At 37.3% G+C, this 27,920-nt stretch overlaps 1 protein-coding gene across 1 annotated transcript in view; it reads right to left on the bottom strand.

The window, feature by feature from the left end:
• Nucleotides 1-3: 3 nt before the first annotated feature.
• Nucleotides 4-27,920, bottom strand: part of LETM1 (leucine zipper and EF-hand containing transmembrane protein 1) — a 35,427-nt gene continuing 7,510 nt past the window's right edge. Inside the window, exons 2-15 of the mRNA XM_010710443.2 lie at nucleotides 27,602-27,914; nucleotides 24,948-25,005; nucleotides 22,665-23,121; nucleotides 18,058-18,201; nucleotides 16,720-16,857; nucleotides 14,269-14,472; nucleotides 13,838-13,957; nucleotides 13,144-13,275; nucleotides 11,195-11,374; nucleotides 10,406-10,549; nucleotides 8,650-8,784; nucleotides 7,743-7,936; nucleotides 6,395-6,551; nucleotides 4-4,858 (exon numbers count right to left, since the gene is read on the bottom strand). Coding sequence (XP_010708745.2) covers nucleotides 4,709-4,858; nucleotides 6,395-6,551; nucleotides 7,743-7,936; nucleotides 8,650-8,784; nucleotides 10,406-10,549; nucleotides 11,195-11,374; nucleotides 13,144-13,275; nucleotides 13,838-13,957; nucleotides 14,269-14,472; nucleotides 16,720-16,857; nucleotides 18,058-18,201; nucleotides 22,665-23,121; nucleotides 24,948-25,005; nucleotides 27,602-27,914 — 2,526 coding nt within the window. The 3' untranslated portion in view covers nucleotides 4-4,708. The remainder of the gene's footprint in view (nucleotides 4,859-6,394; nucleotides 6,552-7,742; nucleotides 7,937-8,649; nucleotides 8,785-10,405; nucleotides 10,550-11,194; nucleotides 11,375-13,143; nucleotides 13,276-13,837; nucleotides 13,958-14,268; nucleotides 14,473-16,719; nucleotides 16,858-18,057; nucleotides 18,202-22,664; nucleotides 23,122-24,947; nucleotides 25,006-27,601; nucleotides 27,915-27,920) is intronic.

Genomic DNA, 27,920 nt, shown 5'->3' with positions numbered 1-27,920 from the left:
GAGCAGGCTTCAAAATGATACATTTATTAAAACTAAACAAAGGACACAAGCTCCAATTAACTTAAAAATTATATATTGCATTATGGCAAACACAGGACCAGTATGCTCAGAGCGCAGACAATTTTTAACATGGGCTGAAATTCTTAAACCCAAAAGTAAACTTTTGAATACATACAAAGAACAGAATATTGGATCATTCTTTTAATTAAATATACCCAATAATTTCATATAAACAATTTGAAAGGATTTAAATACATGCTGAAGAAGCTAAAGTTCAAATGATTAGCAAGATATGCAGATAAAAAGTTCAAGAAGTATTTTGGAGTTGTATAAAAGGTACAGCTTCTTCCCCCAGACAAAGCCTATAGTGCAATACACCATCTTGTCAAGAGAGCATTCTCAATCTGCATGCAGTCCTGCTGACAAACCACCTATTAAATTGGTTTTCTGATACTTAACTTGCAGACTGACTTACTCAAATCTCAGTAAAAAACATCTTTTGTGATAAGTTGGAAATAAACACTTCAATAAAATAGGTCCTATAACCTGTTTTGATGGGGAAGAAGTCATACTTCACTTCCCTCCTGCTGCTATTTTAAGCTTTCCATATTATTTTTTAATTATTTTTTAGTTTTCCCCTTTGGATAGATTATAATCAAACTTTGACCCCACATGAATCTCGAAACAACTCCGACGATGGCTTTACTGATAACCCAACTCTGAGCTTACAGGCTTTGCCCATGTAAGTCACAACGTCACACAAATCTCATACATCTTTTAATTATTTAAACAAATATTTACATCTCCTGACTAAATATTCATCCAGGAATAAGTTCTGACCAGTTACTGTACACTTGGAAGTCATCCTTTCTCTGAAAGTACTGTGGCTTCTGGGTTTTTGGTCAACACAAAAGACAAAGCAGGTTACCTGAAGCCAGTCCACAAGCCACCAACCTGCTCACATTGCCTGACTCACGCGTACAGAGCTGTTTGTTAAGGTTCAAAACCAGGTAAGCATCAGCCACCAAGGGCTTCCTAAGCTTTTTAAGCTTGCAAAAGTCTTGATATCATTGGGTTTGCCTACTTGCAACATCAGAGCATGAGAAGAGAGATTTCCTGCAAAATGCCTCACTATGGAAGATGCGCACATCACATCTTTAGATAACGGGAAAACTGACATTAGTTTCTGAAGACAATGCATTTAAATGGATATACTGTGAACAATTAAAATTTCACAGTATGCCAAACTTCAAACCAGTCCAAAAGCTAAAAACGTTCAATAATACCGCAATTATTTTAACCTGTACATTCATCGTAACAGAAGAATTGGCTACTTATGGCTCCCTCCTTATTTAATCCACAGAAAGTTTAAGTGAATGGCAAACACAAGACATGACAAGCAACAATGTCTCCTAAACTCCTGAACGCTACATTCAGATAACATAATGTCAGGTGAATTAAAGCTGCATGAAACTTAAATCCGTAAAGCTTTGAAAACAGCTGCTTCTGCTACTTCCCTGTATAAACTTGTGTGCATTCAAATCCACACCATTCTTCAGCTTTTGCTACCGCATGAAAGCTAGCAGACCATTCTAGTTAGAATAACTTGATGACATTTCAGGAATGTTAAGTAAGATTGTTACATGCTGCTTGGCAATGGAAAATATGCAAATGGAAAATTTAGTGTACTTCAAAGTTTATTAATTCCCATCTGTTAACTTAGAGAATTTAGAAGTTTTAAAATTGTACTGTGACATTAGTTTTCTTCATGGATTTTCAGCTACAAAAATTGCACCTAGTGAAATCCAATCTTCAAAATTCAAAAACTAACTTTCATGTTAAAATCTCCAAGTAAATCCCATTTTATAAGAGAATAACTTGTTTGTTTAGGGGCACATTAATTGAAAAGCTTGTGTCAGATTGAAATGCCAGCTTTGTCAAAGCAATTCTACACAAAATAACGATGTTTAGAGGGATGGAACACCTCCCTAAGAGACAACTGAGCGAGCTGGGACTCTTCAGCTTGGAGAGGCTCGAGGGACATCTGATAGCAGCACTTACATTATCTAAATGAGGGCAGTAAGAAGGGGACAGACTCTTCAGTAGGGTCTGTTGTGACAAGACAAAGGAAAATGGCTTCAAACTAAATGAAGGGGGATCTAGATTGAAGAAAACGTGGTGCTTTTTTTTTTTTTTCTCCACAAGAGTAGTGAATCATTGGCAAAGGCTGCCCAAAGAGATGGTGGATACCCCATCCTCAGAGACACTCAAGATCAGGCTGGACGGGGCTCTGAGCACCTGGTCAAGCTGTAGCTGTCTCTGATCAGTGTAGAGGAGTTGGATAAGACAGCCTTTAAAGGTCCCTTCCAACTATGATTCTATAGTTACAGTAATTCTCAGGAAGATCAGTCACATCATTTACTGTAAGCAACCTTCCAAAATGTACAGAATATTAATCTAAGACATATTTAAACACTGACTCTGCTCTCTAGAGTTGTATTATACATACTATTGTACATCCTATTTTGGAAACAACTAAATACAATGGTCCATTATCTCCAAGATGGCCATGGTGCCCATGGAGCAGATGGAGTTGCTACTGCCTTGTCCAAACAGACCCAGGTGGATCAGCAGTACAAGGGCACAAACCTACTGCTTTTTGTGCATCCCCGGGGAGCAAGGATTTTTCAGCTTCTGGCATGGCCATTTGTCATATGTTATCCAGTCTTTTCAAATACAGGTATCTAAATGTTGCTTTTAAAGAAAAGGGATTCTTATGTCCAAAGTGGATAAACAGTACTGGATAAAGTTTCTGTCAAATCTGGCTTCTGCTAGAGCCACAACAGTAACATCCCAGTGTTTAGAATATCCATTAGGCTTTGAGCAAACTTTGTTACCTGCAGTCATTTGAAATATGCTGCTGAGCAACAGCTCCAGGGACTTGGTGATTGTATTGTTAAAATTGCCACAGCAGATGGACTTCCTGAACTGTAGCAAAGTTTTGGCATTTCAGTACAGGGAGTCACTGTATACCAAGTCTCCTACTTTGGATTTTACAATACCATTAAGGAATTATGGCCAAATCCAAAACAAACTTAGTTCAAGGCCAGGTTGGATGGGGTATTGGCCAGTGGGGGACAATCAGTCCATGGCAGGAGGTTGGAACTGGATGGTCTCTGAGGTCCCTTCCAACTCAAGCCATTCTATGATTCCATGACTATACAAGGCCCTGAGACTGTCCAAATGTTTTTTGTTCCACCAACTTCAAATGCATTTTTACAAATAATTTAGCCAAACTAGATAAATACCAAATGTAGAGTTATGCTGAAATACACCTGGGAGTCAATATTTTCTATGAAAATACACAACTACTATCAAAAGCACTAATTACAAACTGCCCTCCTCAATATTGCTGTGAACAGCACCATCATAAGATGTGTTCTCTATAGTGTACATAAAAATCAAGAATGTTCATGTAATTTAACTGGATGCAAAACGAAAGAAAAAAAAAAATCAGAACAGTGGGGTTAAGTCATACCTCTTGTATTTTATCACAAACTGTAAGAATCGGGGAAATTCAGGCTATAAGGAATTGTGAACATCCTACAGGTGGCATATTAGTTTTAAATCTTAAAAAAATTACTACTAAGGACAGACATTAATGAGTAAACTTTGATCTGAGTCAAAAGACTCAATCAATCAATTAGAAAGCAAAGTTGTAATCAAAACACTGCCAATTTCAGACATCACTTACTGACTGCACGGTCAGATGAAAGTATTTAAGTACTCTGAACGTACTTGGTTAGAGATGTTACACCTGAGATGACAACTGAGAGGTAAGAACTAGTTATGGTGTAAGTAATTGCCATATGAATAACAACAAACATGTCTCCATAACAGCATTTTAAAAAAAAATATGTGACGAGATCACAACTGACATTTTCCCCTTACAATTAATTTCATTTTGCTATTTAGACAAACACATTATCTGAAACTGTTTGAAAGGCTCCTGTGATTCCAATGCTTTAGTAATTCATGGAACTCCGAGTAGAAGTGAGATGTTCTACTCCCTGGTCTTAATTTAAGGCACCCGTAAGAAGCAAACTTCATGGGAAGTTTCAGTTCTAGGGAAAAAATTAATCCTATTTTCCCTTCAAAAGAAAAGAAAACAAATGTATAAGTGATTAGAATGTCACATTCTCTGTCAGTGAGGCAACGGTTTGGTGATATTCAGCTTAAATAAAGCTCAACCTGAAGAGCTACTACTGAAGCCACAGAATCTGCACTAACAGATTACCAAAAAAAAAAAAGTGATGTTGTGACAGAAGGGAAAATTTGTATTAAATTCTGCAAAAGCTAGAAGGTAGAAGCAGAGCAAGGTTGGGCCCCATGTAATGATGGAAGTAAATAAATTAGAAACATTTTTGGATCACTGTACCACAACAATGAGTGCAAATACAACATGATTTTGTGGGCAGGAACACTGCTGAAGCAGCATATTTTGTTTTCATCTGTATGGAATGACAATAAATCACTTCTTTGATGAACAGAAATTTCATTCCATATGTCAGAAAACGTATCTATAATTTATTACTAGTATCAGCTCAAAACACTTTCCATAATCACAAAAGCTCCAGTAATATGTAGCCATTAGACACGAAGATATACAGTTTTGGTTACAGTTGGGCTTTGCTTCAGATTCTGAAGCTTAATTCTTTACTTCTGCAGCTTCTTTATCGTGCTTTTCCTTTGCCTTCTCCTTTTCTTCCAGTTTTTCTTCTTTTTGAAGCAGTGCCATAATTTCAGCAACCTGGCTGGTGCCAATATCAACATCTTCTTTGTCTATCAATTCCACTACCTACACAAAGAGTGAATGAAATTCAGAATAACATTTTTATAACATAAGACATTTTCATATCTTAAACTGTTAAGAAAAAAAGGAGCCAGTTCCTCTCACATTCAAGAGTTGGGTTTTTTTTGCCAACATGAAATAAATTTCAAATCACAAGCAATGCCTCATACTTGGAATATTCAGAAGCTTTAGCACACAAAGCCATATTTTAGAACATTAGCAAGACATGTCCCTTTATTATATCACTTTCAACAGAAAGTTTCATTTCAGTATCTAATATTTTTGAAATCTAATATATTTTACTTAGATAGAATTTATTTCATATGCTTCACTTTATTGAGGAGGCCAACTAAAAAAGGCAGACATTTACAAAAAATGAAGTGGGTCTTTTGGAAAGCCAAATGAAAAAAAGGAGTTAGCAGGAGTTTCCAAATTCCTTTATAAAATTTCTTGTACAAAATAGTTCTTGACATAGCTCATGTTCTCAAAATTGCTCATTAGTATAACTCAGGAAGTTCATTTTTCCTGTATTGTTAAATGTAACTCAATGTAACAGTTGTTCAGACCAACAGTGGAGGCCATCATCACTGGACAACTTCAGTACGGGAAAAGAGTTTTAAAAACTTGATTACTATATTTTTTAGCTGGCCATTCTGTATCGAGTAGGAAAGTTACTTGCGAGGAAATAAGTTTCAAGACATCTCTAAAATAGAAAAGAAACAAGAAAACAAAAGGAGAACACAGGAGACAACCTGAGAAAACTGCAAAATGAGAAAAAAGGATGAAAAAGAAAAAAAGGTTAAGAAGAGGTATGTGATACTCTACTTTCAGATAAGGAATTCAATAGTCACCAAGTATAAAATGCCTCTCAAAAGCATTAAGACATTACTTCAAAAGGAGCAGAAATGGACATAACAGCCAAATTATCTAGCAGTAGAAGTATCAGCTGGTAACTGTAAAACATACATAATCTGACTTCAGTCATTTACAATGAATCTAAAGAGCAAAACGATGGTCTGATGTCTTTCAACCATAGGAAATAAGTCATAATCAAATATTTAAGGTATACATCTGTGGTATTACTGAAGTCTAATACATAAAGTAGCTCTTTCAAAACTTCTTTCCATCCTCCCTTCCATTTGTAAGTAGCATAACGAAATTACCCTACACAACGTGTAAATATATACAATATATATACACAAACATTTTTTTTTATATAATGTTTTTCACACACACACACACACACACACACACACACCTTTACACATGCAAGTAAAACCTACAGCTTTAAAGGTAATGGAGGTAACAGACATAGGATAAGAATCATCATCCCCCTCTGAAACAGCCACACAAATTCTAAAGATGACAAGAATCTCTCCTTGATGCCACTGAAGTTTCTGGAAGTGTACTGTAAATAGACAGCATCAAGTTCTTTTGCAATTCTTGCAAAAAACATTAATATGAATTTAAGTCAGGACTGTCATAGGCACAACATTTGAAGAATTCCTAAGTTTATTTTCTTCAAATACTCCACAGACTTACCTTAACAACGTTATCTATATCAATTTTGCCATCTTTGTTTTCATCTAGTGCCTCTGCAATCCTCGTTAGTTTCTCCTCTGGAATCTTCTGGATTTGTTTCATTGCATTAATTAGCTCAGCAATACTGATGAGATTCTCCCTAAAGAGGAAGCACAATCTGTATATGGCAAACAGTTACTCCAAAGGAGTTAAAGTCACAAAAGACAAGCATTGAAAGTCACTATGTTGCAGGTAACTTGTAAAATAATAAATAATCATTTATAATCCTGAACAGAATGCAAAAAAGCATTTACAATTAAACATTGCTTAAGTTAATCATTTTCACTTACAAAAAATCATTGAATGGCTTGGGCTGGAAGATCACCCTTGAAGATCACCTAGCTCCAAACTCCAGCCACGGGCAGCGTTGCCACTCACTAAGATCAGGTTGCCCAGAACTACTACAGATTGAGTTTTTCTCCCAAAGACATTCATTACATTAAGTACAATGACATCTAGGGCAAACAGTTGCTATATTTTATTTTTAATTTACAAATTAAGATGGTTTTGATTAACAACTCCCTGTAGCACCTTTCACATGGCCTCCTCAATCTTATACAAAATCTGAAACGAATGACTGCTTCCCCTGGGGACTGGAAGAAAACAGTCTGGATGGAACTGAAACAAAATCTTTATTTTTGTTTGGGTTATGTTTTTTGGAAGCTGAGAAGCAAATGAACTAGATGAATACTGCATTTACAAACACAGATTGAAAAATTCTGTCACAGTTTATCTGCATCTCAGTACTCATAACAAGTAACATATGACTGTGAAACACATGATTGCTTGAAAGACCCTCCCGTAACATCAACACTTCTACAGGTCTTCATAAGTTACATCTGAAATGAAAATTGTTACATTTCATTTAAGTTTCTTATTGTAATTAAGTCTTCAGAAAGGAGCCATGTAAAACTATTTCTATTTCCTTTAAATGTCCTAACATTTCTCTTCAAAGAGTTACCTCCTTACACCTGACAAAATGGATTTTATTGCCATTTCCCCCCCCACCCCCCAATACGTTCACTACTGAAGCAGAACAAACAAAAATATGCTCAAAACTGTTGCATACTGTTTAAATTAATGACACAAGGCACACTCACTGCCTGAGTAGCATTACTGAAGGCGTGATTTCACCTGCATCATCATTAGGCCTACATGCATGAAAAAGATGGGGTTCTGAAAATCGGGGTGTCAAACATATACAATCAGGCTAGCATCTAAGGAATTTATACCTGTTGCCTTTCCACCCTTATTTCAACCATATTTGACATATTTCAGAAAGAACATTCAGTGCTCTCAAGTCACTTACCCAGCAGCAGGAGGACTATCACCTCTATCAAGCTTTACATCCACTGTCCTTTGATTCGTCTCTAACTCATTAATAATTTTGTCTATCTGACCAATCATCCTGTTCACTCTTTTGGTCAGTCGCTTGCTCGCCTTTGATTCTTCCACTACTTCTTCCTGGCCAGCTTTAGAAAGCTCCTTTATTTCTTGCAAGTCCTAGAAGAAATGGTCAGGAAGAAAAACTTTTTGCAGGTCTGAGTTCTCAATGACACTGCAGTCTAAGAGATAAGTATTTCAAGACAGGTGCCCCTTGTAAACGAAATCTAAATGATGATATACAAAGCCAAAGTGAAATCAGAACCAACTCTTAACACTGTAGCCATTTTCATAAATTCTTTAACTGGTATTTGCCACAGTCATAGAATCACCAAGGATTGGAAAAACCCTACAAGATCATCCAGTCCAACCATCCACTGATCACCAATAGTTCTCACTAAACCATGTCCCTCGACACGTCTGAATGTTCTTTACCACCTTCCTGGGCAGCCCATTCCAGCACCCAGACACAACCTTCAAGAGATTGAATACAATCCCAATTAACTTAAGGCATCTAAAATACTGACATTATGTTTGATAAGAAAGAACTGCAGCATGTTCAGCACCTGTTATTCTGGTCACACTGTGAATAAGAGTAGGAACAGGAACTACTCCAATGATTTTAACTACTTGTTTAACGTGTTTAAAGCCTAAAACTCTGCACTGTCCTCTAAAGCAGTATAAGACTCAGCTAACAAATACAAGCTAACAGACATCCAAGTAGGATAATCTTTAACTACGTAGCTCATTTATTCTAAATCTGAACAAGAACAGATTTTCTTGTTTTGGTATTAAAAATGGTATTATTATTACCATTTTTTAAGAAATCTCACCTCGTTATATTCCTGGATATCACCCTTCAATTCCTCAAGCTCCTCCTTTTCCTTTGTTAGCGATTTCTTCTGTTCCTGCAGCTTGCTACAAGCATCACTCAGCATGTCAATCTCCTCCTTAGTTATTTCCTCACCCTGTAACAGAAAATATACATAAATTAGTGAGAGACATGTGTGATTTCCCTAATAAAATAAAATAAATTCACTAGATAGAAAGGACACACTTCAGATTCTTCGTCCATGTTCAGAGCCAACACAGTATAGACTGGCATTGTGAACTTCACACAGAAATCATAAATACTGAGAATTAGCTTGCCATAGTACTGTTTAAGCATGTTAGTATCAAGTTCAGGTACTATGATTCATTACAAGGGTTTTGGCTATTTGAAATCCTGTACATTGTTGTCTCATTAAAAAAAGAAATGTTTTACCTCCTTCTCTACTGAATGGAAAACCTGAATAACTGAGAAATGACTCAGGCATCACATACAGGAAATACTCATCACACAAGATTTTGCGGAGCAAAGTTCAGGATGTTGAGCTGAAACAAAATCTTCAATATCTTTTCTAATAATATGGATGAACATTCAAAGTTTGCAAAGTCTATATTGAAATGTTGAGAAAAAAATTGAATCCCCAACAGAATACATCAAAAATACAATTTCAAGAATGATTCATTAAAAATGCTAAAATCCCATGACAGCAGATCCAGCTAGTGTATTACATAAATCCTACCCAGATACCAGCTTTTGTTCTGAAGGAAAAAGCTCTGAAAAGACGTATAAGCACAGTACAGAAAGACACATGTAAACAAGGATGCAATAAACAAATAGAATGATGATATACTTCCAAGAAACTAACACAGAACTTCACAGACTACTTACAGGCCCTTCAACAGCTCAGTTTCACTATACTGCTACCTATACAGACATCAACCTCGCTTCTGATTTTAAGTGCAAAACAACAAAAACCCTCACCCCCAAAAAACACCTCGACTATCAGAAAGTAGCTGTTTGAAAAATTCCTCTGCCACAAATAAAATTAAACAATTTCAAGAAATCAGTTGTTTAATATTCACTCCCTCCCCCCTTGTAACAGACAACATGGCATACTAATGTGAAAAAATAGTCTGAAGCAAAATGTTTAGTTCCCTTAATTATTCAACCTCGAACAATCTTTCGGTACTCCTCAGATGCTGCTACCATTAGAACCTGCTTATTAATCAAATAATGTTATGCTAATAACAGATAATGACGCTGCCCAGGAAAAACAGAAGACAGTACAATATTGATGTATCCTGTAAAATATTGAGGTACACTGTTTAACACTTTTTAATTAATGACCTCTGTAATGGTACAGCTGAAACACGTTGAACAACATATTAAAGAAATGGCAGGAAAGTACACTAAAAACATTTTTATAGTGTACATACAAGTACACACATCTGTTTAAGAGAAGTCAATCAAGACCTAGCACAGACTAGTTCAAACTTTGGAAAGTCTAGTTCCTTACTGAATGCTTTAGTCCTATCTGTACCCTTCAAAAGGAAAAAAGCCACTCACCTTTACCTACTCATGTCCACACCTTCCTCATGTTAAGTACAAACATCCATAGACCCATCATGGTTACAGCCAGTACAAATGCCCCCACAAAATAAGCATATTAGTTTCAGTAATAGAGACAAAGGAGATACTGAATTTTTTATGAGCCAGTTTCAGTTGTTACACTAGTGATTAACAATTTGCAGTCACATTACCTTAATGCCTTCCAGAATGGGTGCTGTATCTTTCAATGTTTCCATATCTGCTTTCGCCAGCTCTTGTTTGCTGCCCATAGCCACCTGACTTTCTTTAACTTGCAGAACAGCTGGTTCAAGATCTACTGCTGATTCCACTTCTTTCTAAATTTGACAGACCCAAAAAGTTCAATTAAAACAAAGATAGCATTATCTTTATTAGCACCAGCAAAGAATGGTTTCCTAAAATACAAGTAATTGCCAAAGGAGATGCAGACATTTTTATAACACTAAAAACTTTCAACATATTGAGTGGTTTCATACTAAAATGCCCAACTGCACTTAATGGACCATGCCTGTGAGCACATAAGGCTTAAGGCATGCAATAAGCCAGGCCAGCAGCTTTTATGCTCAAGCATTATACCAATGATACTACCTAATGAAAAAAAAAAAAAAAAAGCCAAAAAGTAAGAACAATCATAATTTACACTAAGGAAAATACAATGAGAAAACCAGCCCAAAAAGTTAAAAAACAAAGCAAACACAAGCCTCTTACTCTCTTGAGAGTTGAAGGTTTCCTCTTATCACTCTGATTAAGAAGAATCACAGATACATAAGACAGGTAGCATTTGGGGTTTCACACTGAACCCTCCTATGCTGCATTTTGTTTTAATATTTTTCCACGTTTTCCATAAGTGGATTTAAAGTCTGGTTTCTTGCAGACAACACTCAAAACAGAGACAATCACTCAAAACATGCTAATTTTACACCACTTACATTTATTTCTCAGTAGCTGAGAACAGAACTTACCACAGCTGCAACCTGAAGAGTTTCTTTGGCTTTCTCTGCAGCTTCAGATATTCTTTCCATCTCTTTTTCCTCATTCTCTTTTCTGATGGCTTCTTCTTCCTGAAGCGTTGCCTCCAGTCGTGCTTTGTTATCTACTTTTTCACCTTCAACTTCTGCCACTTTGACTTGAGCTTCTTTGGCCTAAAGGTAATGCAAGAAGTATACAAAAGTCTCTGTGTGTTGATATATGCAAAAAAATTCAAATATCATTGAGACAGGTAGTATAGGAATGCTAATGAATACAGTTGAAATTGCAAAAAGTTCTTATTTTTTCCATTTTTCAGAAAAAAAATTCTCTTTGAAAATAAGAATTTTCTATTCTGAAAATGGGATCTGTTCTTCATTCTCTCAAGAGCACCAATATATTTTTTTTCAAATAGTCTCTCTCTACACAACATTGACATACTCATCATAAAACACTGAATTAAATGCATTTCTTGAACTTGTCTGTACTACAAGTTTCATTTTTGCCATTTCTAATTTGCAGTTTCTAATTCTGTCTACATGCTATGTAAGTTTGGTTTATGGCCTCTATGTTGAGGAACTAAATTAGTATGTTAAATGCACAGAGATGCACAGAATTCTTAGTAGTACGTTATACAGTAGAATAGGAATTGCATAAATGAAAGTTCAGTATGTTCACTCAGAGACTGAAACATTCTGAGAACTCTATCAGAGAAAAAAATCAGTCTTGAAGAGATCAAAAAGTAAACAGTTGTGCACCCATTTTCAATTACTAGCTGAGTTTAACACTGAATACGGTTTTCATAAGGTAAACGAAGAAAAACAGTTCTTTAGTTTACTATACTTATTGGAGGACCACATATTTGAAAACCCCATAAAACGTTCTGTTTCTGAATTACAAGAAACAGAACTAATTTTAATGTTTATTTTTAAGTGATAACTCCCTTCCATTATGATAGAAAAGAAAGAACTCCCATTAAAAAAATAAAACAAATCCCACTAGTGAAAGTGATTTATTTCAGTAGACCTCTTTCTTCCACAAACCAAAAGTCTGAACAGTAACACTGGAAAAATAACTCAGAAAAGAACACATGGTGAAACAAAAATGCAAGTCTTGCAAAGAAGATAAGGTAATTCTATCCACACGCTATTTTTAGACAAAGCCAGATTCATATAAGCAACTGAGCAAACCATGATAGTTTCTAGTGCCAAAAGGAAACTAGTAAAGTCAAGAGAGATATCCCAGTCTGCCATGTCTCATACTTAACTTTCAAAAAAATTTTAAGAAAGTATTGCCCTAAAAAGCCTAAAAAGGAAATGTTGAATTCTCATTTTTTTGACATAACAATAAAACCTTACAAACTTCCAAGTTAATGCAGTATTTCAACCATAACAGAATCTCACTTATGAACATTTCCACCTCTGTTCTTCATGAAGCAGAAAATTGCAATCACTTTCACCCTTCATTCTTAAATATGGCCTGAGAAATCCCATCCCTATGTGAGACTGAATTCATCTAGAACAACCACCAATATTCAGAATAAAAAAAAAAAATCCATATAGTAATTAAAACTTCACATCCATCTCTTATTAACCCTAACTAACATAGCAGTACAGAGCCTACAAACACTTCACCTCAGCACCTTTGTATTGCCTACAGCATAACTAGGTATAAGTGCATGCTGTACTTTCCTACACTACTACTCTCTCCCCTTGTGCAACAAAATGCTGCCTTTCATTTGCCTTATCAAACCCATCCACAGCCCATTTCTATGTTTTAACATCATCCATGTAAACCTCTCCCTCCTCCACCTCTCCTTTTTTCTCTTTTTTTTTTTTTTAAGCTTTTTCAAGGAAAGGAAAGAGACCAAGAACATCTACTGTTCTAAACAGATTTTCAGTGACTGTACTGCAAGTTAGTTACAGATAGTATAAATCACACTTACAACACTCTCTGGTAGTGTCTGAAGTGTTGTTTTGAGCTGATCAGCTGGAGAAAGCGTGTCTGGAAGATACATGGCCCTGGATAAAATGAGCAATGAAGTAGGGATTTCCTGGTTCAAATGCAGATCTAGCCACTACAAATGAAATACATAAAACAAAAGCCTTCAGCATTTTGAAGTCTTTCTCTTCTCATAAATCAACACATCATATAAAAAAAGTGCAAACATTTTTTTTTAACCTCTAGTTATTGATAAATATCCTAATACAGGAACTATAGGCTGTAACAGTAAAGAAATACAGGGATTTCATTGAGAAAGTATCTGAAGAAGAGAAGAATATGTTTTTTCATATGCATCTTCTTCTGAATCAGGTAACCAAAAGATAAGATTTCTTTCCTCCGAAATTTACCAGGAGAAACACACTTCATAGATTAATAGCAATAATTCACAAGACAAAGAGGCATAAGTGAAAACATATTTTGAATGTTTAAACATCATGAAAACATCACGACCCAGCTAAAAATCAGAAGTGTACCACTATTATGTACTTACAGGGAACACATGACAAAAGCTTATTAAGAAGACTATTTTAGCCAAGTCTTTAATGAGAGGAGAATTAAAATGGTTTTGTCAGAATGATAACAAAAAAATCATAGTTAGCAATTAAGTCTGTGTATACAGTCTTGCAAAAACATACCTGCTTAAGCTGTTCCTTGAGACGCTCTTCTGTCACACCAAGGGCTCTCATTCCTCGTGCACGACACGCTGCCTGCAGTTCTTTAACAGTCAGGGTGTCAACTCCTTCTTCAGCAATCATCTTCACAAAACACAGAATAAACTTCAATATGTAACTGCTCAAATCTGAAGAATCACCAGTGCACACTCACAAGCCTGCCTGCATTTTTACAACAGCCACTAGAGGCTGCTGTGGTAACACAAAGCAGCCTCCACTATTCATAAGACAGAAGCGAACATTACACTGCTGTCCAAGCCTTTTTGTTGCAAGTTAGCTCAAAACAAGGAGGAAAATGCCTAGAAAAACTATGTACACACACACACACACACACACACACTTTTCTCTTCTTACACATAAACAGTATTAACAAGTATATATCTAGAATGACTCACTTTGTCATCTGCTTTTATACTTCTCAACCTCATTGTCAGCTGGAAGCGAAGAAAGTTATTTGTCCCAATTGACTGAAGTTCCAGCAATTTACAAAGTGCCACCAACTGAGGCCTGGTTAGATTGTCCAGAGTCAACTCATCTTCAAATAGTTTTGAGAACCTCAGGATCTCCTCATTACTGGGTCTTTCACCAGTCTCCCTGATCTGTAAGAACAGTAGAGATACAAAAAGCTTTTCAAAACAAGTCTCAGAATTGAGCATTATTTTGAACAGTAAAAACTGTTTTCACTTGTCAGGTACTTTGCATCAGTTTTGCTAACAGGAAATGGGACAAAAGGAAGTCATGGCAGAATTTTTGTTTCAAGAAGTACTTGCTTCCTATAAAAGGAAAAAGAATGGTATTGGTGATATTAACAGTTTCCAACAGCAATGTGTAATATACATGGCTAGAAAAACCAACAATTAGATGCATGTGTACACTAATGAGTACTCTCTCTGAAGTGGCACTGCCTTGAGATAACTCAAAATATCTGAGAGGATAAACAGTAGCTACAGGAGTCACATGGGCATGTGCACTTTCTGGCACCGTACTTAGTAAACACAAAAGCACATTGAAACTACTTCTCTCTGAAGATATACCAAGAAGCACACTGTGATTTCAAATGGCAAAATTTTTGTGACCTTTGTGCCCTATGAAACACTAATTTTCACCTACCTAAGCTCTCCCCAGAACTGCATTTGCTTCGAACTAAAAGAGGGGCGATTTAGATTAGATAGAATAACATTGGTTTATTCATCTATCATCACTCTTCTTTCCAGAGAGGTGATAGGCGCCCCATCCCTGGAGACACTCAAGGTCAGGCTGCACGGGGCTCTGAGCACCATGGAGCTGTAGGTGTCCCAGTTCATTGCAAGGGAGTTGGACTAGATGGCCTTTGAGGGGTCCTTTGCAATTCAAATGATTGTATGATTGCACAAAAAAGGAAAACAGCCTATTTCCTGAGACTGCACACAAACTTCATCTTGAGTTCCAAAGCAAGGCAGGTACGTTCTGGAATTCTGAAGGAAACATGTTATGACTGTAATTCATGGTTCCTGGCAAATACTTCACCACAGAAGCAGCATAAGAGAACAGCAGAAAGGTGGGGAAACATTTCACCTTTCTTTTGTATTTCTTATTACAGCAAAATGACATCAATAAAGTTCATCTCTGTAGCACAAACAAGAAAGTTATGGTCATAAAAAGCACACCCACGCATAAGGAAAGCAGATCCTGACGCTTCTTTTTAGTCATCACAAGAAGTTGGAACTCCCCTTAGCAAGTGTGGAGTGATACATGTTAATTTCCATAGAAATCAACCTTTGAATTTAAATTCTGAGAAGTTGTTTCAGATAAAAATGAAATGCTCCAAATATGAATCATAACAGTGGCATGTTCCCCAGAGTCCACAAAGACTAGAGGCATGCTTCAGCTGCTAGTCATTGTAACTAACCAGTCAAGATCTTCTGCACATGAAGAATAGAAACAAATGACTGCAAATAAGTTTGCAAGTACATGGCCTTTGCAAGCAGATACTTGCACAACCATTCAACAGCACTACCATTATCTGAGGTAACCCATTTGCTGCCATCAACTTATTACTTCATCTTCTAAAAACTTTATTCTCAGGAAAAGCTCAAGCTTGAAAAGCCCAGTCTAAAATACCTGGAGTTTGGTGACCTTTATAGTGCTTAAAACTCTCAGCCATACTCCCAGCCTCTGCCAGTAGCAGATAGTTATTGTCTTGACAGCTCCATGACTACAGAAATCATAAACGTGCGTGGATGGAGATGAATTCTATGCTGAGAACATTTAGGAAGATATTCTTTATCTCCCCAGAGAATAGCTTACCTCCAACTCAGTGAAAGGAAACACTAACAAGCTAAAAGACAGTCAATTTTGGACGCAGATATCTGACGTTCAATCTTTATTCCAGCACCTGCTTGCTAATACGAGAAATTTTGTACCAAACATATCAGGAAAATCCCAAGTTCTAGTCATTATCATGAAGGATTTCAGCAGCACAGAAACTGCTGAGAAACAACATTTTTATACGCAGGATTAAATATAACAAAAAAAAAAAGGGGGGAGGGGGAGTGCAAATTTTACACTTCCCCAATGAGTTTTAATCAGGTAATTAGGAAATAATTTTTTCACATTTTATACTCAAAGTTCATAAAAACAGGCCAAAAACAACATGAGCTACCACTCACTGCACATGTTATCTTTTTGATGTCTGAATTAACTAATGAATAAAGAAATAAGAAGAAAAGAATACCCCCTCCCTGGAAGCATCCAAGGCCAGGCTGGATGGAGCTCTGAGCAACCTGGTCTAGAGGGGGACGTGGCTGCCCATAGCAGGGGTTGGAACAAACAAAAAAAGGCTTTAAAAAAAAAAAAGAGACAATTACCTTTTGAAAGAATGTTGAAAAATCTTTTGTAACATTTCCTTTAGCTGCCTTATTTTTTAAGGCCATCTCCTCAATTGTATCTTGAAGGAATTTAGCTAATTCAAGCTTTACTCTCAGTTGTTTCTTTAATCTTTCCTCCTGTTAAAAACAAAGAAGCAAAAAAAGAAAAAACAACGTTGGTTTTTAGGTTTCACCCAGAAATATCTGTGCTAAAATACCACAATTTCTGCCCTCAGACAAGTTATTTATACACTGTTTCTGAACTTCTGCTGTAACACACTTCACAAGAGGACACAAAGATCACCAAATCACACTGAAAGACAGGCCAACCAGCTGGAGGCTCCATGAAGCTCGAGGTGCAATGCCAACAGGAAAGCACATCTTAAGGCCTCACCTACTACTGCTGACATGCACCTATCAAAACAGCATGAAGGCAGACAAAAAACATTCACCAATACTTTGATTATAGTCATCGTTGATAATGAACTAAAATAAGTGTTGGATGCAGCTAAAACATTACTTAGGTCAAATACCAGAATAAAAAAATACTCGGAACACAGGTCTACACTAGGTCATTTGGAGTGCTCAGCATTAAAATCCCTCTGTCTTACAGAAACACATTTCAAGTTTAATTGCTCGTATATGGAACTTTTGAATATTATTTCCTGTTTTTATTTCATAAATTAAGCAGCTTTTCACCTGTTCATATTTTAAAAAACAATTTTCTTTTCCATCCATATATGACAAAACAAGAAACTGAAACACAATTCAGCAAATACTGAAGCTCTGTTTACTTTAAAATCCTGACCACCTAACCCTACTGAAATGCATAACTACCAATAATGCTCATATATTATTAGATTAGATTATAATGCTCATCTCTTTATTCCTTATCTCTTGATAACTTTTACTTTGATAAATTTTACTTTGGCTTAACTGTTTATTTAGTAGTAATATATTATAATTTTATACAGTAATATAAAGCTCTACACATCATTAGAAGAGCTCAGTATCAATGGAATGTAAGTTGCCAAATTTTCTTGCTGAAATCTTTTTAGACTAAAATAATTTGTAAACTGTGATCTGGACTGTAACAATATATGCATTTTCCTACCCCATAAAATAAAAATAAAAACGAACCACTGCAATGCTTGTTGCTTATAACACCATATTTTTCAGAAGAAAACACACTTCATCCTACAACCAAGAATTAAATGACTGCTTTTATTATGAGATACTACAAACAGGTGCAGCAGGTATAAAATACGTTCAGATAACATTCACAGCATAAGCGTAAGTTCTTCCAAACATCTTCCTGGATCACAAATTCAGACTTACCTTTTTAGACTTCGTCTCAAACGTAGAGGGAAGCATATTAGGGAACAACTTCAGAGCTACTGGAAGCAGAAACTCCATAAATGGGACAACAAGAAAAACGAGGAAAGGAACCAAGCGGAAGAGATCAGCACATATCCGAAGAAACTGGAAGAAATAAAACAAATGTACAGATAAGCAAAGTTTCATATATTTATTTAAAAACCCTTGATGTTCTCAGCTGCCTTACCACTAACACCTGCACACGTGTATTGACTAGAAAGTGCTAGAAAGGATATAAACACAGAAAGAAAGAATGTGAAGAAGTCAGTCAATTTTTGGTATCTTTTTCTTATAGTTACCATATGCTACAGAGCACTGGAGTTACCATTTTCAATACCATAGAAAGCATTTCAAAACCTTCACTGTGTCTCAATAGGATTACTGAGCAAGTATCTCATTTAAACCTCTTAAAAGCACCTGAAAACAGGAGGTGGTCATTTGTTGTTGTTAAAGCTGCTTAACCTCTTTTATTCATCTTTATTTGTGCTCCATCACTTCTTACATGCATGAGCTGCTGTGGACTGAGTAATCAAGAGTAAAATGAAGGGCTCCTCCCCTCTGCCTTCTAACAATTGTAACATACATTTAAATCCAGGGTAATGAGCTCTGCTTTCCAGAGGGATGTTTTGTTGTTGTTTTTTGTTGTTGTTTTTCAATCATGGCTTTTCTAGAGCAGTAGCCCACTGCAGCAGGCAGCTGTATTAGTTATTGAGTTGTGAATGGCCTGAAATAAATATCATCCTTTTGATTTTTGTACATGTATTAGGTTGTACAGTCTAAAAATCAATTTTTTTTTACGACTGTGGAGCTTAGTAATTTTGTTTGTATTAGAGAAGTGTGCTGTTTTATAACATAAATAACCAGTTCCTGGGAATAAAATCAGTTTCTAAATCAGAGACTGAAGGCCAGAAGTGCACTACTGTCCCAGCACTGTCAGTCACCACTATGACTTAATAAACACAGTTATGACTGGCAAAAAATAGTAACAGAAATGCTACCACACAAGTAAATGTGTGTTTCCCCCCTGCATCACCTCCCCACAGCTTGTGCCAATCTGGAGAGTAACAGCCAGTACAGGCTGCATGTTGCTACGGAACAGCCTTGCTAGAGTACAAAACCAATACAGCTTTAATCCATTTTTTCAGCATAAAACCATCCAGAAGTATTATATGCAGCCTGAGCACAAGCTTTGCAGATGTAAAGGCCGGCATTTTTCTTTCTATATTAAAAAAAAAATGCAGTTTCCCAGAAAGGAAGCTTTGTCCATTGTTTGCAGACTCAAAGGCATTTCCATTCACTCCAACAATAGCAGATAAATGACAACCAGAGAGTTCAAAAGGATGTAAGAAAGTTCAGAAGGGAATGTTAAGAGTCAGAAGAACAGACATTTTCCCTTCAAAAAAATATACAGAATGCAATATACTGCTCCTATTTCTACTAACTCTCTATATGTAGGTACTGAAGGTACTCATCTAAGATGAAATCCAAATCTAAGGAAGCAGTTTTACGACCAGATTAAGTTAACCTGAGATGCTATATTAAATGTGCACTAGCAGGCACACCTCCAATTCAGCTAAAACTAACCCATAAACACACACACAAGATGCAGATCAGTGCAAAACAAAAGGAAACAGAGTAAGCAAGGGGAACATCTTGCATTTAAGCACCAAGCCAGGCTGCAGCAGCACAGTCCTGGCTCAGCTTACATAAATCACGGACCTGCACTAAGAGCTCTGCACAGAAACTGAATACAATGGTGCACAATTCCACACATTGCTTGGCAGTAGCATGAAGAACTTGTGATTGCTCTGTACCTGCTGCTACAGCTCATGTACTGCACCACTCCACTCTTCACTCTTCTGCAGGACAGAAGGCTCTGCAGAGCCAATATATTTGACACCAATTCTATAGCATTTAATGCCCTGAACATCCCTGCTGCAAAAAGCATCATTAGAGAAATTAGTTTTTAAACAGTCAGTATCATATTTTACACATTTAACTTTTCCTGACTTACCATCTAAGTGTACATAAGTGATGCTGTTGAATCTAAAGCCTGCCAGCAATTGTACAAGCAGAATTTTGTAACTGAGTTTTGGTTTACATAAGCAATAGCTTCCTTGCGTTAACTACGCTGCAACTGCTTGTTAATGTGGTTAGATTGCTCAGATATCTTTCCATTATTGCTTCCAAAGAGGAAGGAAAAGGCAAGCAGAAGTAACTCATTTGTCAATTTGAGTGAAGATAAGATTTTCTAGGACTGTTGGTTCAGACATTGTTTATTACATTTAAAGCAGTATGCACTTCAAATACTAGGAATTTCAGGCGCAGCTCTTACATACCTGGTACCAAAGATTTAAGACTTTAAAATCAGTTGTCACACTACAATTTAAGGATGATCTGATTTAAAAACAAACAAACAAAAAAAACCTGTGCTGAAACAAACCTAAATAAGGCTTTAAAGAAGCACGTGCAAGGAGTTTCGTTCAGCTGTAGACCAGTTTGCTCTTCACTGACCTGGGTTCAAGGCTTATCACGACTCTTCCATTCCAGAGGCAGGACATCCTCTACCTCCGTATGAAGAATGTACACAGCTTAGATTGAGAAAGTAAAACAGCTGTAGTTCTTCAAATTATTTTTCCCTACAATTTCTGCACTGGAATGCCCACAGATTTCATCATTAGAGAAGCTTTACCAATCTAAACACCAACTTTATCTATGCAAGAAACTTCTGTTTTATTTAAAATAAGATAATCAACAGTGGAAGCTCTCATCTGCAATAAATAAAATTCAGGAAGGCCAAACAACTACACAACTATGAGAAAGACAGCTCTATGCTCACTGAACGGCAGCACTGAAGAGGAATCTAGTGAATAAATTCCTCTACTGACTGGATAGGGCGTGCTCATCCAAAGATAACACATTGCTCCTGTTCAAGCCTTCTAGTACACACTTCTCATCTTTCAGCAGAAATACTTCTGTGGGATTTCTCCTTTTTCCTGTTTGTGCAATTTCTCAGAAGTATGGCTCAGCAGATCTGAAACAGGCAGAAAAGCCAATGGTTCCAGTCCTGCCTTATGGAAGACATCTGTGAATTAACTGCTCTTGCTTGGTCTTCCCGGTACTCTAGAGCCCTGAACAAGAACTTCCCAAGGTCCTGCTGTCCTCGTTTCCCCTGCTCTCCTCAGCTGCTCTTTCTTGGCACTACATAATCCCCTGCCTTATGTCAGCATACACTTTTAAATTTATTGCTGAGCAACGCTTCAACTGGCTCAGCTGCCAAATACACTCTTACACCAGCATTAAAGAGTAGAACAAAAATAAGTAGCGTGAAAATGCTGGGACCAAATGGCATCAACCACTGCTGCTGCAGAGAGCCCAGACACAATAAGTGATGAAAACCACCACACATATCTTTCTGTCGTTTGTCTGATCTGGTGGATATACAAAAAGAAACATTTGTGCATAGTTCACTGAGATGTGCTGTTTTCAAATTATCCATGAAAATGCTCAATTATGCAGCTAAGCTTATCAATAATTAAATAACCAATCATTAAAGCATTCATATTTTTGAACATTTAGGAATGTTTTTAGACATGCAGATGTGAATCTAACACATTGCCTCTGTAGCATACCAACCTGCAGACATTTATACTTAATTACCAGAGGGACCAACCACTCCTGCTGCCATAATACAAACACATTTTATTCTCCAACATCTCATCCAACACAATTTTTTCAATACCAGATGAAGTGTTTTTGTTTTGTGTTTTTAAAGAAGTCAATCTGATTATCTGTATAACACGTTTACATATATTGTCTAAATCCTCTTCTCAAACGTTCTTTAAAACTTTTTTAAAATTGTCATCTTTACACAATTTCAAAGACTGTAAGCTGCATGGCACGTGGAAAACAGAAGTGTAAAACAAAGACTTTTCTCAAGTTATCTATTCGGAGTAGGATTATCTCACAAACACATTTAGAACTGAAATGGAAATAATACCACAGTTAACCATGAAGTTAAACTACATCTTCTACTTTATTTTCTTTTTTTGGTTTTGCTTTTAGAACCAAGTCGGCACAAAACCAACCTTTGCTAGAAGTGTTTTGCCTCCATCTTTTCAGCTAAAAACATAAAATAGAGAAATTGATCATGTTTACACATGTAACTGGATGGGAACTTGAGAAGAAACCACAGTTGCTGCCCGTATGCCAAAGCAGAAAAATCTGCTTTTCTAACTAGCAAAAAAAAAAAAAATTATCTCCAACTTTTTTTTCCTCCAGATACAGAGCAAGAGAAGATACATATGCTCACGTATCATTTAGAAACAGAATAGTCACATTTCTAAACTGAATATTTTGTTGTTTTAATGGCAGGTTCAAAGAGCTATATCGGGGGGACAAGACTTAAAACAGTTGGGAATCAAATCAGAAGTTCTTAGTGTCTACATGAGGCAAAGGAGGGAAATTCACAAAGCCAAAGAACAAAACGCAACAAAGAATGAGTTCAGGTTAAATAAAATGGAGCAATCATTAAGGATACTAAAATGAAATCGGTATTTCCTCAGTACCTGTCTCCGTTCTCGACGTGACAGAGTATTTCCATGTAATATTCGCCAGAGCATCCTTGCAGCTATTTTTGTGTCAATCCAGAGTAATCGAAAACCATGGTAATAGTGCTTTAGCTCATCCACAATCCTCTGTCCAATAGATTTTTTCACAACTTCCACTTCTGTTGGACTATATACAGGACCTCCTTCTTCCAACTTCTTGTTTTTGTCCTTTAAGGACTTCAGGGACTTCTCAACTATGGAGTCATCTTGAAGAGAACGTGAAGAATGCCACCACCTAACTGGAAGATACTTGGGTCCTAAAACACCCATGGCTGCCAGAGGCATCCATGAGCCAGAAGAGCTCATAAGAGTAAAGTACGTTCGTTCCGATGCTTTAGTCCAACAGCAGTAGTGATCTTTTTTGGAGTACGTGTAAACAGGAGCGACACCAGTGCAATATTTAAAGTGTACAGTCCTTCAAAAGAAAAGAAGAAAGAGCATTAAAAACTAACAACACATGGTGCGTTGGTTGGGGAATATATATGTATACACCACTTATTTAATGAGATTTATTTACAAGTCTCAAGATCAGGATGTCTAAACCTGAAAGCAGCGTTTTGCTCTACTTTGCAACAAATCAAACAAACCCACCAAACAAAAACCAACCAAACAAAACCAAAACAAAAAACAAAACCTGAAGAAATCCAACTGCAGTGGATTCTCCTTTAAACTTCTTGGAAAAGGTAACTTATTTTACTCAACTTAAATGAAAAGCAGCAAACAGAAGTGCTTTCCACTTGAAAATAAATTTGTAAAACCAAAGTAACATAAAGCCCCTACTATTATTTCTTTCATTTAAACAAAACAGTTAAGATACTGCAGACTGTAGGCTTGGGTCAGGTACTGAGTTAGGGGAAGAGGATTAGCATCAGAGAGATCTGATTTCATTGGAATTCCTCCCTTACTCTCTCCCCAGATCTTGTTATTTTTTTTTTTTCAGAAGAAACTTTACACGTGAACTTCCATTGTCATTCTGAGGTGGTGCACACAGGACTAACAGAATGTGGTTCTTTCTCTTATATTAAATGCAAACTGAAGTCAGAAGGAAAGTGTTATTAAATAACCTGAAACAGTAGATACACATTAGAAAACACAAGAAATGCATCTCCTTAAACACACTTCCACTACAAGATGTTGGACACAGAGCTCCTTTCCCAAGCTCTCCTCAAGTACTGGTATTATTGAAGTCCCCTGCTTTGGATCTGAGCTGTGTGCAGGCATCAGTTTATTTTATTTTGAGGAGCAACATCACAGTAACAGCAGCTTTCAGCACAAGAGCTTCTCAAAATAAACAAACAAATCAACCCACAACCTAAAAACTGTTCTGTTAATATTACAGAAGTAAATCAGTAAGTTTTTATACTTCCCAAAGAGAGATGTCATAGCAATCTATAAAAAAAGCTAACTGAGACTTGAAAGAGGTCTGTATATTAAAACCTCTCACAACTAATTATGTAGTAAGTGATACAGAACTAACAAGACTGAAGAAGAAAGGAATCGCTTTATGTTTTGTATCAGACAGCAAGACCCTTATGATAAAATAGAAACTTACAAAACTGAGGAATGGTCACTGTTTACTGAACAGTCAGACTAAATAAACTAGACAACATATTTTAATATTCCAACAAAAAGCATTAGAAAATTTATATCCATAAATATGACTTGTAAGGCAGGTCAGAAGGAGAATGGACTCTCTCATCCAGCTCCTTTTGTGACATAAGAGCACAGAACAACTGGATTTACTTGCAAAAGAAACCATAATCTCCTCAATGAGCCTCAGTCAAGGCTGTAATGTACAGAACACTGCCTTGGTTTGACCAAGACACAGCTCAAGTGACTAAGTTCCAACTGACAACTATGTATTTCAAACTAGCCTTGATTCCTTGATTAAATGCTTAAGACACTAAGGAACTCCATGGAGAAAGGATGCATGGAACTCACGATATGCATTATGTCACTTGGAATCAGGCAAGAACAGAAAAATAATACTCCACTGCTTTCACATCTTAAGGAAACACAGAGTGAAAGTGGATGAAAAAGGAAAATATACCACTTTCTCCCACATACAATCAGTTAGGTGAAGAGAATTATTCTCAGACTTCTTTATGTCTGTCAGTAACAGGATAAAGCTGGTATTTTCACACTTTGAGTATGTAAGTGAAACCAGTGTTTTGTTACAGTGTAATAACCAAGAGTTTGGTACAGCTCTGAGCTTAGAAAAAATGTTTCGTATTTACTTACATTTTGTTTGCCAACCTCAGGGATGAACAACTAAGACAAGCCCGATCTCCCAGGTTACCTAGAAAAACACCAATTATTAGCATTCACTCTGAATTTGGAAAAACATTTATCCATATATTGAATTGTACACAAATGTGATCTAAAAAGACCAGTCTTACTAAGAAGCAGTTACCAATAAAAATACAAAGAAACTGCTGTTATGCAACTGGATTTTTATTGTAAGCACATTCACACTGGGGATGACTGTTCATCTCAAATGTCCAAGAAAGAGGAGCTTTTCTTTGACAATCGCAAGTGAAGTGCTGAAGACCAAAAACCTCATCCTATTCCACCAGGAATCAAAGTACATGGCATGTTCTCCACATTTCTCTGTCTGCAATCTTCTGACTCATAGGATACAATGGAAAAACAGGCAGGAAGCCCTTCTGTAACATGGCTGACACCTCCATACGTGTGCAAGCAAACTGCCCACATATACAGCCAAACTTTGTGGAATGCAAGGTAATGCATGGACTTTTCAATTACCTGACAGGTTTCTGAGTCCTTTGGACAAACAACTGCAACTCTGAACAACCTCACTGAAAGCAAATGCAGTTTTTGAATGACTCCACAACAATACAGTATTAGACGACCCAGATGGATTACCACCTACTACACTACTTCTGGTCAATTCCAAGAGATGGCAGGGTTTAAGTTCCGTTTTCAAGGTTACTGGTCAACTTTTTCAACATTAAAGCTAAGGTACAACCTATAAGAGAAACTGAAGTAGAGGTAGTCATACCCAAATCTGACTGGCAAAAGCATTTCCCACCAACATAGCTTAATTATTACAGGAAGAGAATATCCAAAATCAGGTAGGGACATCAAAAGGCACAACGGAAGGAGAAGAGAGGAGGGAAAAAAAAAAAAAAAAGTTGACTTACCAAAGAACACTCTCAACAATCATTGGATGTATTGTGCTAAATGGGCTTTGATGTCATTAAAGTTATAGCATTAGAAAGTCAAAGGGAAAGGATTTACCCATCTCAAATTATATGAAACTCTAACAGACACTTGCTGTCACTGCAAGAAAAGAGCCAGGGGAAAGACAGCCCTTCTGGCTCACAAACCATCCTTGGGAACCTGTGAAGGCATTGTGATCAGTGGCTGAATTCCTTGACCTGAGAATCAAGCCCTATCAAAAAGGTGCTCCTAAGAACAGCTGAGCAAGCCAGCAGCATTCAGGATCTTCACAGATGAGCCCCAAAACCATAATGTTTTTCTGCCTCAGTGCCAGGAAGTACACCAAGCACACGTCTCAAAAATGACAGTCCTACTGGCAGTGGGCATTATCTGCTACAGACAGGTGCTCATAGAACAAAGAGAGACGATATGGAAAAGATCAAAGTTGGCTTTAAGTTTCTTTGATAAAATTCTGTAAGAGCAAGACACTTTCATTTAGCTTTATTTGTCTTCCAGCTAGGACTCATTAATTCCAAGGAAAGGGCAAAGAACAAAACTCCATAGTTACTATACAAAAGAAAACATGCTGACTCCAACGACTCATGTCATATTGCCATTTGGAATGTGAACAGGCACACGGAAACACGGATGTCACCGGAGCATTCTAAAGAGTAACTTAATTTGAAGTCGGCTAGTTCTGACTACAAGATCTCTATATGTTACACTGACTCTACGTTGTAATCGCAGTACCTGGGAGCAACCCAGCCCTGAAGTGAAATACTTACTTTCTTCAGAAAAGAGCAAAGTTCATGCTACTAGCCTCTGGAATAGGAGAGAAATCCAGACATGTCTGAGCAAGATGAATACAGCTCACCATACTCAACACTGTTAACTTAAGAAACTTGCAATAGGATGAGTTGCTTGGGAAGCAGGGAAAGCGAATGTCAAAAAAGATATGCATACACATATTCCTCATGGAAAAAATGCCATCAGAACGCATTAAATGTAATAAGACATTAAAATGAAAGCTTGTAATGTAGAATAGCTGTGTTCTGTTATTGCAATAAGGGGATTGCAGATAGGAAGTCCCTACAAAGTGTAAGCAGCTTGATCTGTACAGGAAGAACATTTAGGATTCCTAGAAGCACTTAGCCTAAACTTAATCTTAGATTACTGACCTGTAAAGCAAAGGAGATGAGATAAGTAAAGCAAAACACCACATAAAAAGCACTCAGAGACACAAAGCACTGGAACAGGCTGCCCGGGGAAGTGGCAGTCACTGTCCCTGGAGGAGCTCAAGAAACATGGACATGGGACACTGAGGGATGTGGTGGAGATGGGTTGATGATTGCCTTAACGATTCCATGAAAAAATGACACCATAAAATATCATATTAATAATGGATTAATGCTCCATTAAATGTACTGAAGATACCATAAGCACAGAGCATTACAGCACAAAAGCTATCCGATTTTACCACAACATTCCAGCAAACGAGTTTTTCTCCGGGATGAGCTTTCTAGCCAGCAGGAAAGCAGTGACAGCTAAGCTCTCCTCACCCCACAGCTAAACCCTGGCCGTTCCAGATCCCGGACGTAAAAAGCAGGCATGAGGCTGACGGACGTCACAGGGCATCAGCTGCTCCATGTCCTTAAACCGCACGGCGCTGAGACATTTCAACTGCCAAATTATCTCAGTAATAGAAACCGTACCACGCGTATGGCTCAGCTTCCTTTTTGTTTTCCACCGCCTTCGGAGCCGCTTGGGTGAAATCGAACCAACACCGCTTTCATAACGTAAGGTAAGGAACAAACGGTGAGATGGGCGCAGCGCTGAGAGCAGCGCCTCGCAGCCACGGGGCAGCAAGGCCCGACGGCAGCGGAACGAGCCCGGCACGCCCGGCTCTCCCGCAGGCCCTGACGGGACCGGACGCCCTCCTCGCGCCTCACATCCCCCCACGCCGCACACCGGGCCCGGCCCAGGGCCGCGACCTCTCCGCCCGCACCGCGAGCCCCCAAAGCGCCTCTCCCG

The sequence above is a fragment of the Meleagris gallopavo genome, chromosome 4 (assembly GCF_000146605.3).
Source record: "Meleagris gallopavo isolate NT-WF06-2002-E0010 breed Aviagen turkey brand Nicholas breeding stock chromosome 4, Turkey_5.1, whole genome shotgun sequence".
NCBI classification, from domain to species: Eukaryota; Metazoa; Chordata; class Aves; order Galliformes; family Phasianidae; genus Meleagris; species Meleagris gallopavo.
The sequence above is the reverse complement of the archived record's forward strand: the minus strand, read 5'-3'. Positions and strand labels throughout refer to the sequence as shown.